This window comes from Sapajus apella, unplaced genomic scaffold (assembly GCF_009761245.1).
Source record: "Sapajus apella isolate SASKATOON/1434 unplaced genomic scaffold, GSC_monkey_1.0 scaffold25, whole genome shotgun sequence".
Lineage (NCBI taxonomy): Eukaryota > Metazoa > Chordata > Mammalia > Primates > Cebidae > Sapajus > Sapajus apella.
The window spans coordinates 11,564,862-11,591,844 of NW_022436965.1; the positions used below are offsets into that span (position 1 = coordinate 11,564,862).

Sequence of the window (26,983 nt, forward strand, 5' to 3'; positions counted from 1 at the left end):
TATGGTGAAAAATTTACTAGTAGTAACAACAGTTTATTAAAACAGTCCAAGTTTTAAGAATTAAAGAATTCTCAATTGTTTAATTATCTGTGGAAAGGATTATCTCTAACTTTCATGTAGGGATAACTGCTCATTTCTGAGATGTTTTGAGTTGGATTTAGCATCCCATGGTAAATAACGTAGGTTAGCTGCAAAGTTCTTTGACAACCAACTTGATTTCAAGACATTTTTTCCTTAAAAAAAAAAAAGAGATAAACGCTCTTTCACCAGTCAGTTTTGTGTAGAAACAATAAATCCAAACACCAGTTTCTAGACAAGTCTCTTGAGTATTTCAATAAATACCCATTTTGGTCTCAGGGCTTGGAGGCTGTGCTGGTTTTAAAGGTCTAGGAGCTGTATCTCATGGATGACGAGGACATCTAGAGGCTACTGGGAAAACTACAGACGGCTATGATTTTTTTTTTTTTTTTTGAGACGGAGTTTTGCTCTTGTTACCCAGGCTGGAGTGCAATGGCGCGATCTCGGCTCACCGCAACCTCCGCCTCCTGGGTTCAGGCAATTCTCCTGCCTCAGCCTCCTGAGTAGCTGGGATTACAGGCACGCACCACCATGCCCAGCTGATTTTTTGTATTTTTAGTAGAGACGGGGTTTCACCATTTTGACCGGGATGGTCTCGATCTCTTGACCTTGTGATCCACCCACCTCGGCCTCCCAAAGTGCTGGGATTACAGGCGTGAGCCACCGCGCCCAGCCTTCCTTTCTTTTCTTTTTTGAGACGAAGTTTTGCTCTTTTTGCCTAGGCTGGAGTGCAATGGCACGATCTCGGCTCACTGCAACCTCTGCCTCCGATTTCAAGTGCTTCTCCTGCCTCAGCCTCCCAAGTAGCTGGGATTACAGGTGCACACCACCACGCCCGGCTAATTTTGTATATATATTTTTTTAGTAGAGATAGGGCTTCACCATGTTGGCCAGGCTGGTCTTGAACTCCTGACCTCACTGCCTGCCTTGGCCTCCCAAAGTTCTGGGATTACAGGTGTGAGCCACCAGGCCCGCTGACAGCTGTGATTTTACAAGCATTATGGTACTACTCCAGTGTGGTCCCCGAACCCCAGCACTGGCATCACCCAGGAGCTTGTCAGAAATGCAGAATCTCAGGCCCCAGACATACTGAATCAAAACCTGCACTTTAAGGTCTTTCTTTAAATGAAAGTTGCCAGGTTAAAAACAACAACAACAACAACAACGAAGGTCTTTCTGCGCAGGGAGTCATGGCTCGTGCCTGTAATCCCAGCACTTCGGGAAGCTGAGGCAGGAGGGTTGCTTGAGCCAGAGTTTGAGACCAAAAATAAAAATAAAAAATTATCGGGGTGTGGTGGTGCATGCCTGCAATACTAGCTACTTGAGAGGCTGAGGGAGGAGGATCATTTGAGCTCAGGAGTTTGAGGCTGCAATGAGCTATAATTGTGCCATTGCACTACACTCCAGCCTGTGACAGAGCAAGACTGTCAATCCAAAAAAAAAAAAAGGCCTAAGGCAGAATGGGCACATGCACCTTTACTGATGTCATCTGAATGTAACCTAGCTTTACAACAGACATCTTCCCAACCCCGCTGAAGGCAGTCAGAACCATCTGCCTTGGAAACACTCTGGGTCAAAAGCAAGTCTCGGCCTGGCGCAGTGGCTCATGACTATAATCCCAGCATTTTGGGAGACCGAGGCAGGCGGATAACTTGAGGTCAAGCATTTGAGACCAACCAGCCTGGCTGATATGGTGAGACCCCATCTCTACGAAGAAACAAACTCTGAAAACATTACAGGAATATTTCCCAGCTCATCCACATTCCTTTAACATTTATACAGCACTTGAGGTGGACTAAGAATGTCCTCTCAAGAGACAGGGCACACAAACATTTCCTAGAACAATGAGAAACCTCTGAAGGGATATTTCTGGTGAATCAGGTACTAAAAATACAGGCCCAGGAGGCCCTGGACCCACTAAGCAAATAGTTCTGCATTTCCGGAGTCAGGGGTCCTATACATACCTCTTGTCTAGCCTGGATCAATCTCCCCTTTTTCTTTCTTTTTTTTTTTTTTTTTTTTTTTTTTTTTTTTTTTTTTTTTTTGAGACGGAGTTTCACTCATGTTACCCAGGCTGGAGGGTTCAGGCAATTCTCCTGCCTCAGCCTCCTGAGTCGCTGGGACTACAGGCATGCGCCACCATGCCCAGCTAATTTTTTGTATTTTTAGTAGAGACGGGGTTTCACCATGTTGACCAGGATGGTCTCGATCTCTTGACCTCGTGATCCACCCGCCTCGGCCCCCCAAAGTGCTGGGATTACAGGCTTGAGCCACCGCGCCTGGCCAATCTCCCCTTTTTCAATGTGGGTCCTGCCTAACCCAATCCCTACCTCCATGATCCTCTCCTGTTTCTTATTCTCACTGCAATTAATTTCTTTTTTTATTTTATTTTAAATTTTTTTTTTTTTTTTTTTTTTTTGAGGACGGGTTTCACTCTTGTTACCCAGGCTGGAGTGCAATGGCGCGATCTCGGCTCACCGCAACCTCCGCCTCCTGGGTTCAGGCAATTCTCCTGCCTCAGCCTCCTGAGTAGCTGGGATTACAGGCACGCACCACCATGCCCAGCTAATTTGTAGTTTTAGTAGAGACGGGGTTTCACCATGTTGACCAGGACGGTCTCGATCTCTTGACCTCGGGATCCACCCGCCTCGGCCTCCCAAAGTGCTGGGATTACAGGCTTGAGCCACCGCGCCCGGCCCTATTTTAATTTTTTTTTAAGACGGGGTTTCACCATGTTGGTCAGGCTGGTCTTGAACTCCCGACCTCAGGTGATCCGCCCGCCTTGGCCTCCAAAGTGCTTGGATTATAGACATGAGCCACCACGTCAGGCCTGCAATTAATTTCTGTAATTTCTGAGGGACTTGGTGCCTCACAAGCAGTTTTTTTTTTTTTCCTGGCAGGTCTAGACTGCAGGCTCTTTGAGGGAAAAGACAGTCACTATCATCTCAGGGGTATCCACAGCTCAAAGCACACTGGCCCAAAGATCTACTGATGACAGACCAAACATCTCACAAATTGTGATTTAATACCATTATTCCTTGGGGCTTTTACTGCAACTTACCTTACAAAACCCAGCCCATGGAAATCCAGTGGTTATGACCATTCCTACCTATTTTACAAAATGAAGGCTGCTAAGTATCAGTTTTTTTTTTTTTTTTGAGACAGAGTTTTGCTCTTGTTACCCAGGTTGGAGTGCAATGGCGCGATCTCGGCTCACCGCAACCTCCGCCTCCCGGGTTCAGGCAATTCTCCTGCCTCAGCCTCCTGAGTAGCTGGGATTACAGGCATGCGCCACCATGCCCAGCTAATTTTTTGTATTTTTAGGAAAGACGGGGTTTCACCATGTTGACCAGGATGGTCTCGATCTCTTGACCTCGTGATCCACCCGCCTCGGCCTCCCAAAGTGCTGGGATTACAGGCTTGAGCCACTGCGCCCGGCCAGGATTCATAATTCTTTACCTCTAAGGAAGCTGTAAAAATGGAGTTAAGTATTTTTAACTTGAAAAGCACCTAAGAATGATCCCATGGAAAACGGTACAGTTACAATCTAGTATGAACTGCTGGAAGACAGGTGAGGAAATGTAAAGATCTTATCCACCAGATACTGTGAAACAATTCCTGTGGAAGTTTGAGTACAAAAGATGTAATCTTCTGTCCCCTAACAAAACAGGAAGGAAACTGAAATAGGAAGCACTGGAAATATCCCGAAGGGGGAAAGAAAATAAGAAGATCAGACATCAGTATTTATTAAAATCTTTATTCATTTTATTTTTTCGGAATTGAAACCCACAGAACACATTGGAAATTTAGATGCATATCTGTCCTGTTTGATATCTTACCAAGTTCAATCTCTGTCTGTGCAACAGCTCTGAGAGGAAATCCTTGGCAGACCAAAAGAGAGGGCAGTGGTCCTACACTTTCCATTTGAGCAAATAAATTAGCTTTCCAGTAAGTTGTTCCCAGTTTCACCCAACATTTTGTGTTTATGAGAAACACCTTGGTTCCTAATAACCTGTGGTAGTCCAGTACCCAGCCCCTACCTTGTCACCACCCAGACTTGAGGAATGGAAGGGAAAAAGCTGGCCTTCCCCTGTAGAATGAGTTTCAGGAGGCCAGGTGTGCCTGGCTCACTAGTGTGCCTGGCCTGTGCTGGCCCACTAGAGCTGCTCAGTAGGCATTTGCTGAGTGAATGGGCTTTATGTTAATTAGCGTCCACGCTCAGAGACTGAGAATCTTTCACTAGCTGCAAGTCCCTCAGCAATGTAAGTCACTGTTCCCCTTTGTCAAAATAAATATGTTTTTCTTGCTAGAATACATATACGACTATATACATTACATATACCTTTAAAATTCATGTTTCCTGAAGCTCAAACTCACAGGATGAGGCATGTAAGATAGCTTACCAACGATGCTGTTTTACCATCTTTGAGATGTGGTCATTCACTGGTCAAAGAATACACGGTGATGGAGAAGAAAGACTGAAGAAATACGGCAGATGGGAAGGGGAGGTAAGAGCATTTTCTTTTTTAAGAAAAAAAGATGGATTTCTTTGGAAAAAAATGTGGGCTTCAGGTGACATTGAAAAATTGCCACGTATAAGATTCATCTTTCCAAAAATAATATGCAATTAATGTACCTGAATTCTTCCATTTCCTTCCTAAATTTCATTTGACATATTAACCCTGAGTGCAAACAGGGAGCAATGCCTTATTAATACATTCTTGAATAATACTCTGAGCAAATCAGATCCTATGAATTTGTTTGACCCAGAAAATTATTTACACCTCCCCCAAACTCACAATGGAGCCTCATAATAAAGAACAGTTTTATAACAAAACCTTTATACTCAAATTAGCCACTCAAACTTCAGAATAAACAGTTTTAACAAGTGGGAGGAGGGCAGGAAATGGCCATGAGTTCTATTTTCCTAGTTTTGTAGTATTAAAATGTCTCCACATCTACCTTTGGATGTTTGGTAGGCATACCTAACTTAGAGCAGACCCAAACCCTGCAACAACTTGACTATAACAGCCTTAGATTCTAATAAATAAACTATAAAGAAGACAGTGTTACAAAACCTAAAAAAAAACATCTACCTCTTTTTTTTTTTTAAGACAGAGTCTAAAAAAGTTGCCCAAGCTGCAGTTCAGTGGCAGATCTTGGCTCACTGCAACCTCTACCTCTCGGGTCAAGCGATTCTCTTGCCTCAGCCTCCCGAGTAGCTGGGACTACAGGTGTACACCATTGCACCGGCCAATTTTTGCATTTTTAGTAGAGACAGGGTTTTACCGTGTTGGCCAGGCTGGTCTTGAACTCCTGGCCTCAGGTGATCCGCCTGCCTCGGCATCCCAAAGTGCTGGGATTACAGGCATGAGCCACTACGCCTGGCCCCTTCCTCTTCTTTCAAACAGTTTGAAGTTTAGAGCTGTAACTTTATGGCTGGTTTTCTCCAAGATTTGCCTAACCATGCTTTTCCAGCTTACTCCAATTCTGACTTAGAACAAAAATTTATATTCTCAGTGCCATGTGACACCATTCTATTAGCTTAATTCTAACTTTATGAATTAGAATTCTAAATTTTATGGATGAAAATTCTAAATTTATAGATCAGAATGCCTTTTAAGATCACGAGTTTTAAAATAGGTGGGAATAAAATGAAATGATAAATTTTGAGCAAATGCTTTGAAGAAAGGATGAGACATTTTATTTTCTGCCTGCTTTTTTCCTTAGCAGAATCTTCTGCCTTCAATGTTACGAACTTCCCAGTTTGAGAAGACTTCTCACTCATTTCGGTGTGGCATACTAAAGGTGTCACGTATTTGAAAGTCCACAAATCCATAACATTTACAGGGAGAACAAAGCTGACACCTCTTCCTATTGTCTCCTCCCAGCTGGCTCCTGGAAGCTCATGAGTGAGCACTAACAAGGTATTCTCATAATGAGCTGTGAATTTCCCTGGACACACAACAGTGAGTAGCCTTAACACTGAAATCAATGCCTCCTTTGGTCAACACTAATTCTGTGTTTTGTACTAGTCTCTGTCTTCTTAAATTCAATACCCTTTTTATAACTCAGGCCATTGTTCTGTCCATCTAAAAATATATATAAAATATATAAAAGTTTCCTAATTTCATGCCATTTTAAAATAGTTACAGGTTACTCAGTTATCTTGCAATGCAAGAAAATTGGGCATAAATTCTAAAGCTGTTTTTGAAAGACTAGTTGCCTAAAACTAGTTTCCAATGGCTGGCATTAAATGCAGTCAACCGCACTGTTTAAATATTCGCCTCTGCTTGACAGAAATGCAAAGCTGGAACAGCACCTTGACAAGATGCAGGAGCAAAGCACACAGCTCTGAGTCCACAGGTGAGTGGGCACGTCAGGCCTGTCTTCCTTTGCCCCATATTTTACTGCAACTACTTACATGTTGAGATCACTTTGCCAGGACACAAAACTAAAACTGTGTTTCAGCAACCTGAAATTTGAGAGTGCTAAGAGAAGAAGCATAATCCAACATCATGGGTTCAAAACTCCAAACAAGACTGAATGATGGAATTAGGATTTGCCATAAATCAAATCTTAAGGCTCTTCCTTTTAACCTCCTCAACTTCAAGGTTCAGAAGACTTAAAATCTTCGCCCGGCATGGTGGCTCATGCCTGTAATCCCAGCACTTTCGGAGGCCAAGAGGGTGGATCACCTGAGCTCAGGAGTTCGAGATCAGCCTGGCCAACATGGTAAAACCCTGTCTCTACTAAAAATATAAAAATTAGCTGGGCATGGTGGTGGGCTCCTGTAATCCCAGCTACTATGGAGGCTGAGACAAGAGAATCACTTGAACCCAGGAGGTGGAGGTTCCAGTGAGCTGAGATTGTGCCACTGCACTTCAGCCTGAGTGACAGAGCAAGACTTGGTCTCAAAAAAAAAGGTGGCTTAAAATCTTTGTTTCCAGTCTTCCAAAATCACAAGATAAGTCCAGCCACCAGTAAGGTATACACTCTCACTTGTAGGCATGTTCCTTTCTCATTAGGGATGAAAAGGTTGCAGATCTCTGGCGAACAGCAGCTTCAGTGACAAAATGCCTTAAAGGCGGAGGTCGAAATTCATTTCAGAAGAGAAATGAGGATGGCAGAGACCACAGGCCACCTGTTATTCAAGGTATTATTTAGTTTGCTTTGTTAATTTGGAAAAGACTGCTTTAGGCAAAAGGGGGAAGAATTAGTCTCCATAAGAGAATCATGCTTAGAAGGTAATAGTATTTTCTCTAGAAACAACTTTTTGGTTAATTGGGACACAACTGGAGAATGCAGAATTTACTTAGGTGTAAAGTCGTTTCTTCCTTTTTACATAGCTTAAGACCTAAATACAAAGGAACCTGTTTCTCAACAGTTCAGTCATCTCCCCAATTGCTTCTACCAAGTGACTCTCCTTTCTTCCCTCCTCTAAGATCATCAAAACAATACTACCCAATGGCTTAGAAGCCCAAACATCTTCCTGTTTTTGTCCTTCCCTCCAATTCTATCCTAAACATGTATCTCCTCCAACAGAGTGTGGTATTTTGGCTTGATGGAATGCAAGGTTTTATTTGCTGCCACTCTCGAGGAGGCAGTAAGCATTCCAGATTTAACTAGTTCTGGTTAAAAAAAAAAAAAAAAAAAACAAAGACACACGAGATTGCAAAGTGTTTCCACAAAATCCACAGGCGTGGAGAAAAGACTGCAAGGTTCAACTCAAACACATGCTCCAGAGCCAGTCCCGGCATTCATCCTTCCAAATGTCACACCTCTGTTTGTCCTTTGGCATGGGAATTAAGACTGACCAACTATGATGCCCACTGCTAGAATGGGCAATTGCCGAGGAAGTCAGAAGGCGATTCAGCAGGAATGTCTCCATGCTCTGAAACTTGTAGTCTTTGCTTTAGTTTCCACTACAGAAAACACCAAAGACATCCAAGGCCACCCTGTCCCCCGTCACCAGAACTTGCTGCTGGCCATTTCCAATCCATCTCATACCTTTTGGAATTGATTGTGCTGTTTCTCTATGTTTGTAAAAAGCAGTTTCACTTATTTTGTGTTGAGAATTACAAGTGTGAGAGAGGCATCCTGTCTTCCACCAGTACAGTGTCCATCCCGAACTGGTCAGTGCACTGCTTCACGGTGACCAGGACACTCAGGAGCCGCTGGTCCACAGCGTCCAGATGAGGATCAGAGAGCACTGGGGAGATGGGGTCATGGGCCATGGCAGATTTTAAGGCAGACTTTAGCACACCATTCTTTAGGTAGTTCAGTCTGTTCCAGGTAGAAACCCGAATGCTGGAAGAAAAGTTATAGAACAAGGTACATAAAACCTCTCATTATCAAACGGAGTTGAAAGCCTGCTAGGCAGACAAAAGTAAAAAAATAATTAGGTAAAATACTCTAAATCATTTTTGTCTTAGAATTACCCCTACATAATAAGTAAGCCACATTATCATGTTGTTGTTGTTGTTTTTTTGAGACAGAGTCTCGGTCTGTCGTCCCCTCCGCCTCCCAGGTTCAAGCAATTCTCTGCCTCAGTCTCCTGAGTAGCTGGGATTCCAGGCACCCGCCACCACACCCGTCTCAAAGTTTTGTATTTGTAGTAGAGACGGGGTTTCACCATCTTGTCCAGGCTTGTCTTGAAGTCCTGACTCTCGGATCTACCTGCCTCGGCCTCCCAAAGTGTTGGGATTACAGGCGTGAGCCACCACACCCGGCCTACATTACCATGTTTTGATATTGTTTCTGGGTAACTAATCAGAAATATACAGAGATTTACATACATGTTCACTGCAGTGCTGTTTATAACAGGAAAAATGTTAAACAATCTGAATGTCCAATGATTGGGAAATAGTTAAATGATGGTTCATTCACTGAAAGGAATACCATGCAGCCATTAAAAACAATTTTGAAAATTTAGTGGAATGGGAAAATGCCTATGATATGATGCTGGGTAGGGGGAAAAAGTTGGAGGAAAAACCTATTTTACTTCAAATCTGTAGGAAAACAAAATACACACACACAGGATTAGAATGAAGTACACTACAAAGTTAATAAGAAGACGTATCCTTAGACGTTAATGGGTACTACAAACTTCCTTCATATGTTTCTGAAGTCTAAAAAAATTTTTACTAGGAAAAAATTATTTTAAGGATACCTATCTGCCTTAATTATTTCACCAACGGCTACCATTTCAATGTCTGTCCCCTCCAAAATTCATGTTGAAATTGCTACTGTAACAGTACCAAGATAGAGTCTTTAAGAGGTCATTAGGCCATGAGGGCTCTGCCCTCATGGGTGGAACTAATGCTATTATGAAAAGGCAAGTTCGAGGCCAGGCACAGTGGCTTACACCTATAATCCCAACACTTTGGGAGGCCAAGGCAGGCAGATCACCTGAGGTTGGGAGTTCGAGACCAGCCTGGCTAACATGGTGAAACCCCTCCTCTACTAAAAATACAAAAATTAGCTGGGCATGGTGGTGCATGTGTGTAATCTCAGCTACTTGTGGCGGCTGAGGCACAAGAATTGCTTGAACCTGGGAGGTGGAGGTTGCAGTGAGCGAAGATCACGCCATCGTACTCCAGCCAGGGGCAACAGAGCGAGACTCCGTCTCAAAAAAGAAAAGGCAAGTTTGGCCCCTTCTTGCCTTCTCTCCTTGCCCTTTTACCTTTTGCCATGTGACATGATAAGGCAGCAAGAAGGCCCTTGTCAGATGCTGGCACCGTGATACTGAAACGTTCCAGCCTCCAGAACTGTGAGCTAATAAATTTCTGTTCCTTATAAATGACAGTCTGGCGTGGTGCAGTAGCTCATGCCTGTGATCCTAGCACTCTGGTAGCCCCAAGCAGGCAGATCATCTGAGGTCAGGAGTGCAAGACCCGCCTGGGCAACATGGTGAAACCCTAACTCTACTAAAAATCCAAAAATTACCTGGGCATGGTGGTGCATGCCCATAATCCCAGCTACTTGGGAGGCCGAGACACAAGAATCACTTGAACCTGGGAAGCAGAAGTTGCAGTGAGTTGAAATTACACCATTGTACTCCAGCCTGGGCGACAAAGCAAGACTCCATCTCAAAAAAATAAAATAAATTACCCAGTCTGTAGTATCCTGTTATAGCCGCACAAAACAAACTAAGACACCAACCACAGAGTATCCTTTATTTATCTGAGAAGAAAAGTTCTTAGCTGTCTGTGGGCAAAGTAGGAATTACTGGGTATGCAGAAATGCCTGATTCTGTAAAAGGCAGCCTGTTGTGCAACAATTTAAAAGGTAAGGAAGACTTGCATAAAGCATGCATGAAAGGGACAAACAGGCACAGATGGAGTACAGTTATTTTTTATTCTGAAATATATTACAAATGCCCAGAGAATCAGAGCTTCGTGTGCAAGACTAAGTTATCACATTACTTCCTCTCAGCTCCAAATTTACTCTTCAAAATATGCTCACTGGCCGGGCACTGTGACTCACGCCTGTAATCCCAGTGTTTTGGGAAGCCAAGGTGGGCGGATCACCTGAGGTCAGGAGTTTGAGATCAGCCTGGCCAACACGATGAAACCCTGTCTCTACTAAATATACGAAAAATTAGCCAGGCGTGGTGGTAGGCACCTATAAGCCCAGCTATTCAGGAGGCTGAGGCAGGAGAATGGCTTGAACCCAGGAGGCAGAGGTTGCACTACTGCCACTGCACTCCCGCCTGGGCGACAAAGTGAGACTCCGTCTCAACAAAACAAAACAAAAACAAGCAAACAAAAACCAAAATGTGCTCTGCTACAACAGAGAGGATTCCTTTGAGCATCTTTCCCCTAAAGCTTTCTCACTAGAGGGCGCTAGGGGGACACTGCAGGAGGAAGGGGCTCTCCGAATGCTTCTGTGGGTCCACAGTGGTGCTGGGGAGGCAGACAGGTCATCCAGTGAACCCCTGTCTAGCCACATTCCCAGAAGATGTGGGTCCTTGGTGACCTGACAACTTAGCCTGGCCTGGAGATAACTCTCCTGAGGCCCTCTCAACATGGAAACCAGAGCTTTAAAGGCCACCTGTTCACCCTGGCCCCAAATCCCTCTGAAAGTCCACTCGTGTGCCTCACCTGCGGCACAGAAGGTTCCTACTGGACTTCCTCTCTCCTCCGCATGTCATGACACCAGCTGTGGCTTGCCTATACCCTGCCTGCACCCTGGAGAATTGCTTCTGGCTTGCTCAGCACTTGTAAACTAGCAAACTTCTCTGCTATCCAGTGGGCTGAGCTAAACCTTCTCCACTGAAGTCCAAACTCTAGTCATTGGGAGGAGGTCCCCTTCCAAGTTTGTCCTTCCTTGGGTACTCTCCCTCAGCCCTAGTTTTCTTTTATAGTAGTAACTCCTGTTATCGGAATTTAATAATTCTTTATATTGCGTTGGGTGCTGTGGCTCACACCTATTATCCCAACACTTTGGGGGGCTGAGGTGGGCAGATCACAAGGTCAAGGAGTTCGAGACCAGCCTGGCCAAGATGGTGAAACTCCATCTCTACTAAAAATAAAAGAATTAGCCAGGCGTGGTGGTGGGTGCCTGGAATCCCAGCTACTTGGGAAGCTGAGGCAGAGAACTGCTTAAACCCGGGAGGCAGAGGTTGCAGTGAGCCGAGATTGTGCCACTGCACTCCAGTCTGGGTGACAGAGCAAGACCCTGTCTCAAATTTTAAAAAATAATAATAAAATAATAAAATTATATCAGGAATGATGAAAAGAAGCTTCTTAGAACTTAGACTTTATGTTATTTTCTTGACTCACTTTTCAATATCTCTGTTCTCTAATATAGAGTTTTATAAAAAATTCAATTAATAGGCCAGGCACGGTGGCTCACGCCTGTAATCCAGGCACTTTGGAGGCCAAGGTGGGCGGATCACCTGAGGTCAGGAGTTCAAGACCAGCCCAACCAACATGGTGAAACTCTGTCTTTAAAAACAAAAAAAATGAAAAGAAAAAAAAAAGAAAAAATTCAATTATTATTTATTATTTATTTTTTTGAGACAGATTCTTGCTCTGTCCACCAGGCTGGAGTGCAATAGCACGATCTTGGCTCACTGCAACCTCTGCCTCCTGGGTTCAAGCAATTTTCCTGTCTCAGCCTCCCAAGTAGCTGAGATTACAGGTACCCACCACCACACCCAGCTAATTTTTTGTATTTTTAGTAGAGATGGGGTTTCACCATGTTAGCCAGGCTGGTCTCAAACTCCCGGCCTCAGGTGATTCACCTGCCTTGGCCTCCCAAAGTGCTGGGATTACAGGTGTGAGCCACTGTGTGCCTGGCCAAAATCAATTATTATTTATGGAAAAAGTTACTTTTGGTTTAGATAATTTCAAACTGAGATATGCAAACCCCAAGTGGTCTGTGATGGGTAAGTGAGAGGACTTGAAACCACAAGGGAACCAGGTATAGTAACCAGGGATACAGTTTTTATTCAATTTTATTTTGGTGGTGGGCTGGGGAGTATGGGTGATTATATTCTGATATTAAACCAAACACAGACATGTATTACTGAATACATACAACCTTCTATTCATACAAAATTTGAGATTAATTCTGAGCTTTGGGTTCACCTTTGGGTTCACTGCCTTTACCTTTCCCTGATATCCCATTTCAGGATCTCCAGAGGTTCTAGGTTGGAAATGTTTGAAAAGCACTGCTCAGGTTTCAGGAAGTCTGAGGGCCAAGAAAATGATGTACTGTTACCTGAGCCTGGGAAGGAAGGCAATGCAGGCACATGTATTTGCTATACATAACTTACATGCAACACTGATAGAGAGGGGCAAGAATGCTTCTTTCATCCAGCGAGGGGTTCCCAAAGCTGAAAATTAAATTAAAACTTAGTGAATTAGGTGGAAGTACCATTCTCTTCTTAGCATCAAAGTAAGAGCAAATTCTATATGAAACTCAAATGTGATCCTAGACAATTTCACGCTCCAGCAGCTCAAATCACTTAAATTGAAAAGAAGCAGGGCATGTCCAATTAGACACAGGATGCCTAACAGCTCGTACTAAAATATCTGAAAACAAATATACTCATTTACAAGGGACCTTTTCCTGCCAAGATATTACAAGGTGCTGGAGCATAACTATGGTAAACATAGTGTGGAGTTCACAGACCAAGGGAGAACTTGAAGGCCCCTAAGGCTGAAAAGGTTTTAAGGAGTAGGGAGAGAAATAAAGGCCATTTATATTAGATTCCCATAAACAAGCAGAAGACCATTACTTGTAAAAAGAAGGTCACACTTGTTCTACTCCCAAATTAGCAATATCCTATTCCCTACAAGTAAGTATATATACAGATTCAAATTGGAAAAACTGTTCAGAGGCTGAGGAAACTGACTCACAGCAGATGCAAAAATTACCTAAGCAGCAATTCAGAGTTAGAAAAGAAGAACTGATTCTGGAAAACTGTCAACCTTTCACTTTGTTACCAGAGGCTCACCTTAACAGCTGGAGTCTGGTAGCCTTAGTACAGTGTAGGTCCTCCAGTAATACAAGGCAAAGGAAACTGCTATCGTCTGAATGTTTGTGTCCCCCTCAAACTTGTAATCCCCAGTGCAACAGTATTAAGAGGTAGGGCCTTTGGGAGATGATTAAGTTATGAGGGAAGAGCCCACATGAACAGCATTAGTGCCCTTATAAAAGAGGCCAGAGGGAGCATGTGCACCTCTTCTGTCATATGAGGACACAGAGAAGGCACCATCTGAGGATCAGGCCCTGACCAGACACTGAATCTGCTGGCACCTTGATCTTGGAGTTCCCAGTCTCCAAAACTGTATGCAATACATTTCTGATGCTTATGAATTACCCAGTCTAAGGTATTTTGTTATAGCAGCCCGAATGGACAAAGCAACTATTTTGATATACACCAAATATCAAATATCATATGTATCACAGTATGAGTGCTATGTGCTTTGCCGTAGTGGGGTAGAGAGAGGGGCAGTGTTTTCTGGTCTTTCATTTTCTGTGGCCATCACCATCTTTCATGAAGCACAAGGCACCTGATGTTCAGTGTAAGATGGTGGCATTGGCTGGGCATGGTGGCTTACACCTGTAATCCCAGCACTTTGGGAGACTGAGGCAGGTGGATCACAAGGGTCAGCAGTTTGAGACCAGCCTGGCCAAAATGGTGAAACCCCATCTCTACTAAAAATACAAATATTAGCCAGGCACAGTGGCGGGCACCTCTAACCCCAGCTACTCGGGAGGCTGAGGCAGGAGAATCATTTTGAGCCCAAGAGGCAGAGGTTACAGTGAGCTGAGATAGTACCACCGCACTTAGCCTGGGGGACAGAGCAAGACTCCATCTAAAACAAAACAAACAAACAAACAAAAAAGATGGTGGCATCATTAGCAAGTGCTGCCTAAGCACTCTTTGCTGAAGAGCCATGTCTTAGCTTATTTCAGCTTATTTCCAACAACCAATGAGTTAACAGTAGTGACCTAGGGCCTGGAAAATTCTAGACTCCAAGTAAGCATTTTATTTAGCAAATATTTATTAAAAGTAACTAAAAGTGTGACACTACGCCTATAATCCCAGCACTTTGGGAGGCTGAGGCGAATGAATTACTTGAGGTCAGGAGTTCAAGACCAGACTGGCCAACATGGTGAAACCCCATCTCTACTAAAAACACAAAATTAGTGGGTGCCTGTAGCCCCAACTACTCAGGAGGCTGAGGCTGAAGAGTCACTTGAACCTGGGAGGCAGAGGTTGCAGTGAGCTGAGATCGTGCCACTGCACTCCAGCCTGGGCGACAGAGCAAGACTCCATATCAAAAAAAAAAAAAATGTGTGGCATTAAACTGGCTACCATGGAGAATGCAGAGTGCGAAATGGAAATATGATGTGCTCTCCAAATAGCTCAGGCCTAAAAAAATAAGGACATTCTATTTATTCAAAATGAATATACTTTTCTTATTCAAGATAAAAGTAGCATCTTTATATATCAAAACCACACTAGGCAACTGCTCTTCTTCCCATGATAGCAGAAGTATGGCCAAGACTAAAATAAAAATAGCAAGACATCCTATCAGATAAATTAATTTTTGAATTGTATGAACGTTTGAATAAATTTAATAAGAAATTCCACACTCCATTACATCTGTATCTCTCAAGCTTCTAAACATCAAATATCATAGCCAAGAAAGAATGATGTAGGTAGTAACAAATGAATGACCTTGGTTTCCAGTTGTCTGAGAAGAGGCTCACAGAGTCTTAGACTCCTTGGAAAGAATCACCTTTCCAGCTTTTGAAGTACTGAGATCCCTGAGAGTAGGGAGAAGGATAGGTACCAAGAGCAAAGACTTCAGGTGGAAAAAAGAAGGACGCCATCTATCAATGGTGTTCTGGATGTTTTCCAGGATGCTCTGGAAAAAGCCCTTCTTTCATACACAGAAACCCCTCCCTGACAAGGACAGTCCTGCTGGTCTCACCTTTTGGCATTATCAAGAAGGATGAGCATACTAGCGCCCTCATCATCTTGAAAGCTCTCATAGTGATGGCGGTCAGCATTGCCAATCAGGTAATCAAAGACAGCTGTGTCAATGATGTCCAAGAGGCGTGGGCCAGAGTCATAAGGGGACGTTTTCTTCACAGCATCACAGTAGCTCTCATCATACTCCCACCTGGAGACAAGCAGCATCACCAGCACTGAGTGTCAACACTGTACCTGGCACTGTTACACACAAAGAAAAGATAGAGTTCCTACCTACTGGGTTTGCCCCTGACTCCACAGTTTTTACTCTTGGACAGAACTGCTATATTCTATACAGAGTTGGCACCTGGCTAGGCACAGGGGAGAATTAAGTAATGGCTCATAAGGGCATTTACCTGGCCAATTTGCCTTCTCGGTAAGTCCTGCCCCACGGATGACGGTGTTTCTGCAGAGGCCACACATCTGGAAGCCAAAGTGTGACAGATCCCTCCATTGTGTCTCCATCAGCACAAGCGGGTTCTGTTTCTCGGCAGTAATAGCACTTCCCATAAAAACAAGTATTATTTCCTACGGGACAGAAAGGAGCCAAATACACTTAAGGAAATAATGAAGACTCCAAATTCTCTCCCAAATAATGTAGAACAGAGGAGTTAAGTAAATACGCGTGGTGAAAACAAAGACCCTGAACTTACTACATTTTAAACATTTATTTTCTTGTATAGATAATAAAAAATCACATGGTGTAAAAAAAATTCAAAAAGGACAAAAGGATATACACCCAAAAGTAAGTTGCTCTTGCCTCCTGTGTTCTTTCTACCCAGTCTCTCTGGCGTCAACTACCATCATCAGTATCTTTCTGAATTCACTTTTGTTTGTTTTGTTCTTGTTGTTGTTTTGAGACAGGGTCTGGCTTTGTCATTCACGCTGGAGTGCAGTGCGTGATCTCAGCTCACTGCAACCTCTGCCTCCGGGGCTCAAGGCATCCTTCCATCTCAGCCTCTTGAGTAGCTGGGACTATAGATACATCCCTCCACACCTAGCTAATTTTTGTATTTTTCTGGTAGAGATGGGGTTTCGCCATGTTGGCCAGGCTGGTCTCAAACTCCTGGACTCAAGTGATCTGCCCACCTCAGCCTCTCAAAATGCTGGGGTTATATGCGTGAGCCACCATGTCCAGCCGCTAAACTCACTATTTTATTTTTTTTGGAGACTTAGTCTTGCTCTGTTGCCCAGTCTGGAGTGCAGTGGCATGATCTCAGCTCACTGCAACCTCCACCTCCCAGGTTCAAGTGATTCTTCTGCCTCAGCCTCCTGAGTAGCTGGGATTACAGGTGTGTGCCACCACACCTGCCTAATTTTTAGTAGAGACAGGCTGGTAGCAAAGTTCTGACCTCAGGTGATCTGCCCACCTCAGCCTCCCAAAGTTGTGGGATTACAGGTGTGAGCCACCGTGCCCAGCCTGAACTCACTTTAATTAAAGGAAAGCAATGTACTTCTCTTCTTCATTAGGGCTGAGATCTTGACCAGAGTGCCCAGGGGAGGGCAAAAGAGGTCATATACTAGGCCAAGTGTGGCCAAGAGTTTAGTGACATAGAGGCATAGGGATAGAGGAAGGGGGAAAGTTGAGAAATAAGTAGACAGACTGAGTGTACCAGGAACCAGGCTTCTCACCAGTGGAGAAGAGAGTTAAACATACACAAAGAGAAAAAGCCAGGACAAATCCTGCAGTGGTAAATTAGAATTGGAAATACTAGTTTGCATTGATGGTTTTAATACACACAGATACAGAAAAAGATACAAGTGTATCTTTATGTATGTACGTGCACATATACATACACATACATATATTTCCCACCTCTGTCCTTCAATAGAACGTGGAAACAATGACACCCAGGAAGTAACGAGCACACCTAGCGCCCACATATTAGTTTCTAAATACCATTTTAATATCACATTAAAAGGAACTAGGGTTCCTTGAAGAAACAGCTGACTTCAGGTCTGGGTTAGGGAAAGTACAAGATGAGCCTGGAACAGTGTTATATCAGTTGCAAGGAAGTGCTTGGAGAATGATGAGACCATTCCAAAATGACACGGGAGCTAGTTTGTAGGGGTTCCCACTGGCCAAATGTGGAACAGTTTAAGCATCCAAATAATTATAATGGTAATAAATTGTAGATCATAGTGAGTTCATGGTGACATAAACAAGTAAATGAATATGTGGAGGTGGGAGAGTTGTACCCTTCAACAGAATGACAACCAATACGTCTAGAGGCAATGACAGAATGAAAAAAATCATCATTTGGTGGCTAGGAACTGTGGCTCACATCTGTAATCCCAGCACTTCAGGAGAAGGATCACTTGAGCCCAGGAATGAGACCAGCATGGACAACACAATGAAACTTTGTCTCTATAAAAATAAAAACATTATCCGGACATGGTGGTGCACACCTGTAGTCCAAGCTGCTCAGGAGGCTGAGGTAGGAGGATTGTTTGAGACCAGGAGGTTGAGGCTACAGTGAGCCATGATTGTGCCACTGCACACCAGCCTGGGTGACAGAGTGAGACCCTGTTTCAAAAAAATAAAAATCCAAAAATCATCATTTGATGATACTACTGAGAGAGAGCATTAAAAAAAAAAATCACCATTTGGCAACTATTATAATAAGTGAATTCCTGATCACTTGAGGTCAGGAGTTCAAGACCAGTCTGTCCAACATGGCAAAACCCCATCTCTACTAAAAATACAAAAATTAGGCCGGGCGCGGTGGCTCAAGCCTGTAATCCCAGCACTTTGGGAGGCCGAGGAGGGTGGATCACGAGGTCAAGAGATCAAGACCATCCTGGTCAACATGGTGAAACCCCGTCTCTACTAAAAATACAAAAAATCAACTGGGCATGGTGGCGCGTGCCTGTAATCCCAGCTACTCAGGAGGCTGAGGCAGGAGAATTGCCTGAACCCAGGAGGCGGAGGTTGCGGTGAGCCAAGATCGCGCCATTGCACTCCAGCCTGGGAAACAAGAGTGAAACTCCGTCTCAAAAAAAAAAAAAACAAAAATTATCTGGGAGTAGTGGTGTGTACCTGTAATTCCAACTACTTGGGAGGGTGAGGCAGGAGGATTGCTGGAACCTGGGAGGCAAAAGTTGCAGTGAGCCGAGATTGTGCCACTGCACTCCAGCCTGGGTGACAGAACAAAACACCATCTCAAAAAAAAAAAATTTTTTTTGAGAAAGAAAATTTACATCTCATGTCACAAAAGACTATATTTATATTCTCCCTAGGGATAAACTCCTATACATCAATAAGACCAATGACACAGCAGAAAATGAGCAAAGAATATGCAAAGACAGTTAACAGAAAATACAAACAGCTCTCAAACAAAAAGATGCTACATATGAAATACATAAAATCAAAAGTTTAGTAAAATATTGTTGGTGAAGCTAGGAGAAAGAGTCACTCTCATATTTCTATGGGAATATAAACTGGTTAAACATCAATATAGGATAATGTGGCCACACTTACCAAAATTTGAAATGCATGTGCCCTTTGACCTAGCACTCCCTTTCTAGAAATATTGCTTATGTGTGAAATAACATGTATCAGTGGTGCCCAACCTTTTTGGCACCAGGGACTGGTTTTGTGGAAGACAGTTTTCCACAGACAGGGGTTGGGGCTGGGTGGGAATGGTTTCGGGATGAAACTGGCCACATCAGATCATCAGGCATTAGATTCTAACAAGGAATGCGCAGCCTAGATCCTTCACATGCGCAGTTCACAATAGGGTTTTTGCTCCTATGAGAATCTAATGCTGCCACCGATCTGACAAGGAGGTGTTGCTGAGGCGGTACTGCTTGCTCACCCCCCACCTTCTGCTGTGCGGCCTGGTTCCTACTCATGCTACAGACTGGTACTGTTCTACAGCCCAGGGGACATATATACAAGGTAACTCTGGGCAACACTGTTTGTAAAAACAAAATACTGAGCCGGGCGCGATGGCTCACACCTGTAATCCTAGCACTTTGGGAGGCTGAGGTGGGTGGATCACCTGAGGTCAGGAGTTCAAGACCAGCCTGGCCATCATGGTGAAACCCCATTAAAAAAAAAAAGTGAAAAAAAATAAAAAAAAATACTGGAACAACATATAAGTCCAATAAAATTCTGGTTATATGAATTATGGGAGACTCAAATAATGGAAAACTTTACAGTGGGTAAAACAAAAGAATGAAGCTCTTTGTATGTGATACAGATTTCTAGGATATATTACATAAAAAGAGTAAGATGTGAAAGAATGCAAAGTATGCCATATATTGTATAAAATGGTAGAGATAAATAAAAGTATATCTTCACATTTCATACAAAAAGACATAAGGAGGCCAGGCGTGTTGTCTCACACCTGTACTCCCAGCACTTTGGGAGGTCGAGGCAGGCAGATGACGAGATCAAGCATTTGAGACCAGCCTGGCCAACGTGGTGAAACTCCATCTTTACTAAATATACAAAAATTAGCCAGTCATGGTGGTGTTGTACCTGTAATCCCAGCTACTCTGGAGGCTGAGACAGGAGAATGGCTTGAACCCGGGAGGCAGAGGTTGCAGCGAGCCAAGACGGCACCATTGCTCTCCAGCCTGCCTGGGTGACGGAGCAAGACTTCATCTCAAAAAAAAAAAAAAAAAAAAAAAGACAAGACATAAGGAAACTGCTAATTAGAGGTTGCCACTTGGAGAAAGGGGAAGGAACTGGACAGACGAGAAACTGAATTTAACAGAAACTTTTTTTTTTTTTTTTTAGACGGACTCTTGCTCTGTCACCCAGGCTGGAGTGCAGTGGCATGATCTCAGCTCACTGCAACCTCTGCCTCCTGGGTTCAAGTGATTCTCCTGCCTCAGCCTCCCAGGTAGCTGGGATTATAGACATGCACCACCACGCCCGGCTAATTTTTGTATTTTTAGTAGAGATGAGGTTTCACAATATTGGCCAGGCTGGTCTTGAACTCCTGTCCTCTTATGATCCCCTGGTGTCAGCCTCCAAAAGTGCCAGGATTACAGGTGTGAGCCACCTCGCCCAGCCTGAATTTCCCTGAATTTTGAATTGTGTGAATCCATTACTGATTCAAAAAAAAAATTTAAAGCCCCCAAACAAAATACTGCTTGGTGTAGAAAACCTGTTTCCTACAGGATAAAATCCAAACTCTTGAGTTTGGTAAATAAGAATCTTCATCATTGGCGTATCTGCCTCTAGGGAACAGAAAAAAAAAAAAAAAAGAATCTTCATCATTGGAAGGGAGAATGTGGGGTTTGGGGTCAGGTTCCTGGAGTTAACATATAGACTAATCATGAGACTGCAAGACTCTGGGCATGTAATTTAGTCTTTCTGTGCATCTTCTGTAAAATGGAGACAACAACAGTACATCCTCCACCTCCAAGTTGTGAAGAGGAAATGAGGCAATCTATGGCAATGCTTAGCACAGTGCCTAACGTACTGTCAGAGACAAATTGACACCAGTTACTTATTTTAATAACATGGTTTAATCTACCTTTCCAGAGTTCACTATCCCCATTTCAGTGCCATGAACTGAGGCTCTGAACCTCTACTTCCCAGATTACCAAACTTCTAAAAACTGGTTTTCTGATCACCTCACTCTCCATGCTCTCCTTGGGTGAACTACCAACTGTGACAATAACATGGCTTCAGCCAAGCCTTTTCTCTTCAACTGTAATCTTTAGCTCCTAAATGATTAGTCTACCCTTACTCCTGGATGTTCCTGTCAAGGAAACAAAATATCCAAAATTAAATTCATTATTTTTCTCTGCTCCACCTCCCTAAATACGCTCCTCTCCGTACATTTCTAAAATAGTTAACAGCTCCTCTAATGACCTGTCATTCAATCCAGAAACCTACGAGTCATTCTTAATTTTTTCTTCTCTCTCAGTTGCTCTCCCAGCCCAAATGTTCACCAAATTCTTTCCATTCCAATTCTTGAATAGCTCTTAAATCTTTCTATTCCCTGTCCCAGCTTTAGTTCTGTCTCTTATTACATAGGAATTCACAACAGTCCCAGAGTGCTCTCAGCTCTTGATTCTCCCCTTCCCAATGCACCCTTGACAATGCTGCCACAATTCATTCTTGAAATTCAAATCTGATTTTTCCACATTCAAACTCTTTTAATAGCTTTTTAGTGCCTAAAGGGAAAGTCTCGACTCCCAAGCATGGTACACAGGCCCTTCAGTGACACTGTCCTGACCAGATGTCTTCCTCACTGGCCAGCCCCACACACCCTTTCCTTAGTTAAATGGCACAGCCTCCTGAACTTGCTGCTCTTCTTTCACTGCTCATCATCCTTGTCCATGCTCTGTCCTCTATCTGGAACGGGGTCAACTCATAGGGCCTGTGAGCTGGATGGGAACAAAATTACATCTTTATTTTCACTAACCTCTACTAAAACTTAGCATTTCCTTCCATTACGATGGCAGGGAGCAAACTATCACATATGCATTACCTGTGACTTTGTCTCTACAAGAAATCACAGATTTTTCATATCATACTAGCATTGTTGCAGATCATCTCAAAATACTATTTATAATTATAGTTTGAAATCACAGTAGTGACTAATCTGTGCTAGATCTTATTTAACATCTTAAATAACGAAGCACATACTACTGTATCCAAATTTGCTTTTTATAATTTTTGATACTGAAATTATACTTCAATATTATTGGTTTCATTTATAAGTCTATGTATTTTAATTTATGTATGTATTTAAAACCTTTATTTTCAGAAAGGATCCATAAGCTTCTCCAGACTGCCAAAGGTATCTATAGCACAAAAAATGTTAAACACAAACCTAACATGTTCTTTCCCACTGTATCTACCTGATGGACTGCTATTTTCCCTTTAAGTCTTGGTTAAAATATCACCTTCACCAATTAATTATCACCCTGGCCATAACTTCTAGGCCACCTCCCTATTCCTCCCTAACCCCCACCCCCACCCTCCATAGTCATTTGTACTTGTCTGGTTCCCGCATTAGACAAAGATCCTTGAAGATAAGAAGGTCATTCGGTTTTGCTATTCAGCACCTACCTCAGCGCCTGTCAAACATAAGTGAAATAAAGTTGTACTGAATAAATAAATATACAAGACTATAAGCTAATGAAAGATTTAGAGTCTTAAAATCTGGGTTTGGATCCTGGCTAACAATTAGTAGCTTTGAGATTTTGGGAAAGTCATTAGACACTTCTAAGCCTTCATTCTCAGGTACAAAATGCGAGTAACACCTCTACTACTTACTGCATGCTTTTGTCAAGAGGATCTGATAAAGTAACAGTGTGAACATATTTGGGTAGGTTGCTGGTGCTACATAGAATTTAGTTATTCTTGTATTATATACCAACTTAATATTACTATACCAACTTAATAATACATTTAAAAACTGCATCAAGAGAATGAAATGACAAGTTATACATTTGAAGAAAATGTTTTCTGTTTTTTCTTTTTTGTCTTGTTCTGTTGCCCTGGCTGCAGTGCAGTGGCGTGATCTCAGCTCACTGCAACCTCCAGCTCCTGGGTTCAAGCAATTCTGCCTCAGCCTACCAAGTAGCTGGGATTACAGGTATGTGCCAGCATGCCTAGCTAATTTGTGAGTTTTTAGTAGAGTCAGGGTTTTGCCATGTTGGCCAGGCTGGTCTCGAACTCCAGACTTCAGGTGATCTGCCCACCTTGGCTTCCCAAAATGCTGGGATTACAGGCATGAGCCGCTGCATCCAGCTGGAGAAAATGCTTTCAAAAGACACATCTGACAAAGGACTGTTAGCCATATTATACAAAGAACTCCTAAAACTTAACAGTAAGAAAACAACTAACCTAACTTAACTATAAGCCAAAGACCTTAACGGACACCTCAACAAGGTACACGGAAGGCAGATAAACATATGAAAAGATGCTCTACATTATATGTCATCACCAAGATGCAAACTAAAACAATGAGATACACCTACTAGAATGGTCAAAATCTAAAATATGATATCAGATGCTGCCAAGGATGAGGAGCAACAGGAACTCTGACTCCTTGCTGGTGGGAATGCAAACGGTACAGCCACTTTGGAAGACAGTTTGGCAGTTTCTTACAAAGCCAAATGTACGCTTACCATATGATGCAGAAATCATACTCCTTGGTATTTACCCCCAAAAAATCTGAAAACTTAACGTCAAAACAAAAAGCTATACACAGATGTTTACAGGAGCTTTACTCACAATTGCCCAAACATGGAAGCAACCAAGATTCCATTCAATAGGTAAATGGAATATCAGACTGTGGTACATCAGACAATAGAACGTTAGTCAGCAATAACAAGAAATGAGAAAACAAGCCATGAGAAGACATGGAGAAACCTTAAATGTATATTACTAAGAAGCCATTCTAAAAAAGCTATATACTGTGATTCAACTATGTAGCATTCTGGAAAAGGCAAAATTATACAGGCAGTAAAATGATCAGTGGTTGCATGGGGACTGGAGAGGGATGGAGAATGATGAACAGGTGGAACACAGAGGATTTTTAGACCAGTGAAAATACTCTGTGTGATACTATAATGATGTATACATGTCATTATATATTTGTCCAAACCCACAGAATGTGCAACACAAGAGAGAACTCTAATGTAGACCATGGACTCTGGGTGATTATGATGTGTCAATGTGGGCTCATCAATTCGAACAACTGTACCACTGTGATGTGGGATGTTGATAGTGGGGGAGACTATGTATGTGTGGGGCAGGGGTTATTTGGGAAATCTCTGTCCCTTCCTCTCAGTTTTGCTGTAAACCTAAAACTGCTCTAAAAACAATGAAGTCTTAAAAACACAGTAACAATAAGGTTAAGGTCAGATGATTATTAAAAATTTTACCTCCAGCCAAATAGCTCTACCTGCCCTATTTCTTTCCAGTCTTTATGCTCCTGTTCCTATTAATATTTCTGTTATTTTGCCAATGCCCTTTTCTCTTTGCTGCCTTGGTAAATCACACTACTTCTTCAATACTCAGTTCAAGTGTTAATAACCTCCTCTACAAACCTTCTGCCTCTTCCTTCCCCACACTTTGTACAATGTATGAGTTAACCTTCTGTGAGCCTTTGAAGAGCAGGGACCTTGGCTTATTCTTCTCGACCTCTTTCCCTCAATCCCAGCACCCATCAGGAATTCATTCATGTTTGCTGAGCATAAAACTGAACAACCAAAGGTGATTAGAAAGTATCTGACACAAACAAATATCTGATACAATATTTAACACTGTATGCTTTTGGTTATCTGTAAGAAAAGTACAGCCCAAGCCTTGTAAGTTGAAATTCTGAATGATGAATTTGACTTGTTATTTTTTTCCTCATTTTAAATGTAAATCGACTCCCTCTAACAAAAAGCAAGGCGAAGTTCATTCTGTAATGTCTGTTTCAACAGTCATGCCCTAATGCAGAGCACTGCATCACTGAAAAAGAGTCAAGGTGAAGAGGTGGAAACAAGAAACTACAGCACTTCTGAATTCTTCCCATTCTTACCTTGCTCACAAGGAGAATAGGAGTGAGAATTTTAGCTCAGATCTCTTACCTCGGAGTTAAGATAATGGAAAACAGAGGCCGGGGCAATATAACCAGTTCCAGGCACAATGAGTTATAGGCTAACCCTTAAGGAAGTAGTAGGCCTGCTGATCTTCCAGGTCCAAATACAACCGTACAAAAGAATTTCTGGACCTCCTAAAGAGGTGCCTTAAGATTTCCTCAATTTCAAGGAGACAGGAGACAGTTCCCAAGAAAACATAAGTATATGTAAAAACAACTGAGCCAATGATATACAAACAATAACCAGTTTAGGCCAGATTCTGAGTTTGAGACTTATTAATAGCTCTAAGAGAAAGGAGGAGGAAATAATCACCTGCTTTCACTATCACTAAATGACCTCACTTCCTATGTGACAGACACAAGAGTACACAGGAAAATTTCAATTTCCTGCCATCTCCTTTACATTCATTTTCCCAAATAACCTGAGAGCTGTTCTCAAATTTGCTTTTGTATTCCCTTGAGTTCTTCAATTCCTAAAAGTCATGAGCCAGCTTGCTCAACAATGCCCCATTTTAATTGATTAATCATTCCCCTATCTAAATGGCCTCTACAGTCTTCTTACCTACAGTTAGGAAGGTGCTCAACAGCTGCTCCGTGGCAACAGGTTTGATCTCTGTCCGAAGGTTAACAAATCTGCCAACCACCAAGGGGGCTCGGCGGAAACCCAGAATCCTGGTTTGGAAGATTGAAGAGCAGAAGAGAAAAACATTAGCGGATGTTTTTTAAGTAACAGTCTTAAAAATTACAGTTCATCATGTCAAATGTGTGAAGGGTTTTAGCTAGTAGGTAAAGCTAATTTTTTAGAGATACATATATTTAGGAATTTAATGTCAAGGTGTGTGTAATTTATTTTAAAGTACACTTTAGCAAAATGAATAAGGCAAATCTGATAAAATGTGAATAACTGTTAAATCTACAGAGTAGGTATACGGGCTCCTTATACTATTCTTTCTACTTCTGTATGTTAGAAATGTTTTCATAATAAAAATTAAAACTAGATTTTAGGAAAGCATTAGAAAAAAGATGGGACCCAAACTCACATATGGGTTCAAATCTTTAAGTAAAACAGCATGCTGGTTAAAAAAAAATGCAGACTGATCTAAAAGGATGAGCTCACAGAGCAAATTAAATACAGAGACATTTGAAAACATCTCTAATAACCTAAAAGGTTGAAAACAATAATTTATTTTTAAAAAACGAAATTTCCTGGCTAAAAAAATACACACTAACTGAAAAAAAGTTGGAGGGGCAGAATTTGGAACACACAGAAAATTTATAATGAAGAAAATAAAAATCACCTATAATTCCCCAACCCAGAAATAATTATAGGCACTGACATTTTGGCATATAAGCATGTTTTCCTTTTAAGTGTACACACACTTATTATATACACACAATTGAAATTATATTGCATGCAGTTTTGTATCTTGCTTTTTACTCATCTTGCATCATGAACCTTTCCCCAGTTGTTAGAAAGCCTTTACAAATGGCTACTGTTTAGGGCTGCTGATTCTGTCCTAAACCCAGTCTTACAAAAGCCACAGGGCCGGGCGCGGTGGCTCAAGCCTGTAATCCCAGCACTTTGGGAGGCCGAGGCGGGTGGATCACGAGGTCAAGAGATCGAGACCATCCTGGTCAACATGGTGAAACCCCATCTCTACTAAAACTACAAAAAATTAGCTGGGCATGGTGGTGCGTGCCTGTAATCCCAGCTGCTCAGAAGGCTGAGGCGGGAGAATTGCCTGAACCCAGGAGGCGGAGGTTGCGGTGAGCCGAGATCGCGCCATTGCACCCCACCCGGGGAATAAGGAAAAAACCCCCCCACCAAAAAAAAAAAAAA

The 26,983-nt window shown here is 42.5% G+C and overlaps 1 protein-coding gene across 3 annotated transcripts in view; it reads right to left on the bottom strand.

Moving 5' to 3' along the window:
• Positions 1 to 3,815: 3,815 nt before the first annotated feature.
• Positions 3,816 to 26,983, bottom strand: part of FAM20B (FAM20B glycosaminoglycan xylosylkinase) — a 49,686-nt gene continuing 26,518 nt past the window's right edge. For 2 of the 3 annotated variants that reach the window (XM_032291284.1, XM_032291283.1), the window contains exons 4-8: positions 25,706 to 25,815; positions 15,934 to 16,105; positions 15,537 to 15,728; positions 12,863 to 12,922; positions 3,816 to 8,388 (exon numbers count right to left, since the gene is read on the bottom strand). In XM_032291284.1, the coding sequence (XP_032147175.1) occupies positions 8,157 to 8,388; positions 12,863 to 12,922; positions 15,537 to 15,728; positions 15,934 to 16,105; positions 25,706 to 25,815 (766 nt within the window). In that variant the 3' untranslated portion in view covers positions 3,816 to 8,156. Of the gene's footprint in view, positions 8,389 to 12,510; positions 12,778 to 12,862; positions 12,923 to 15,536; positions 15,729 to 15,933; positions 16,106 to 25,705; positions 25,816 to 26,983 lie in introns of those variants that run through there. The other variant, XM_032291285.1, reaches the window with a different exon arrangement.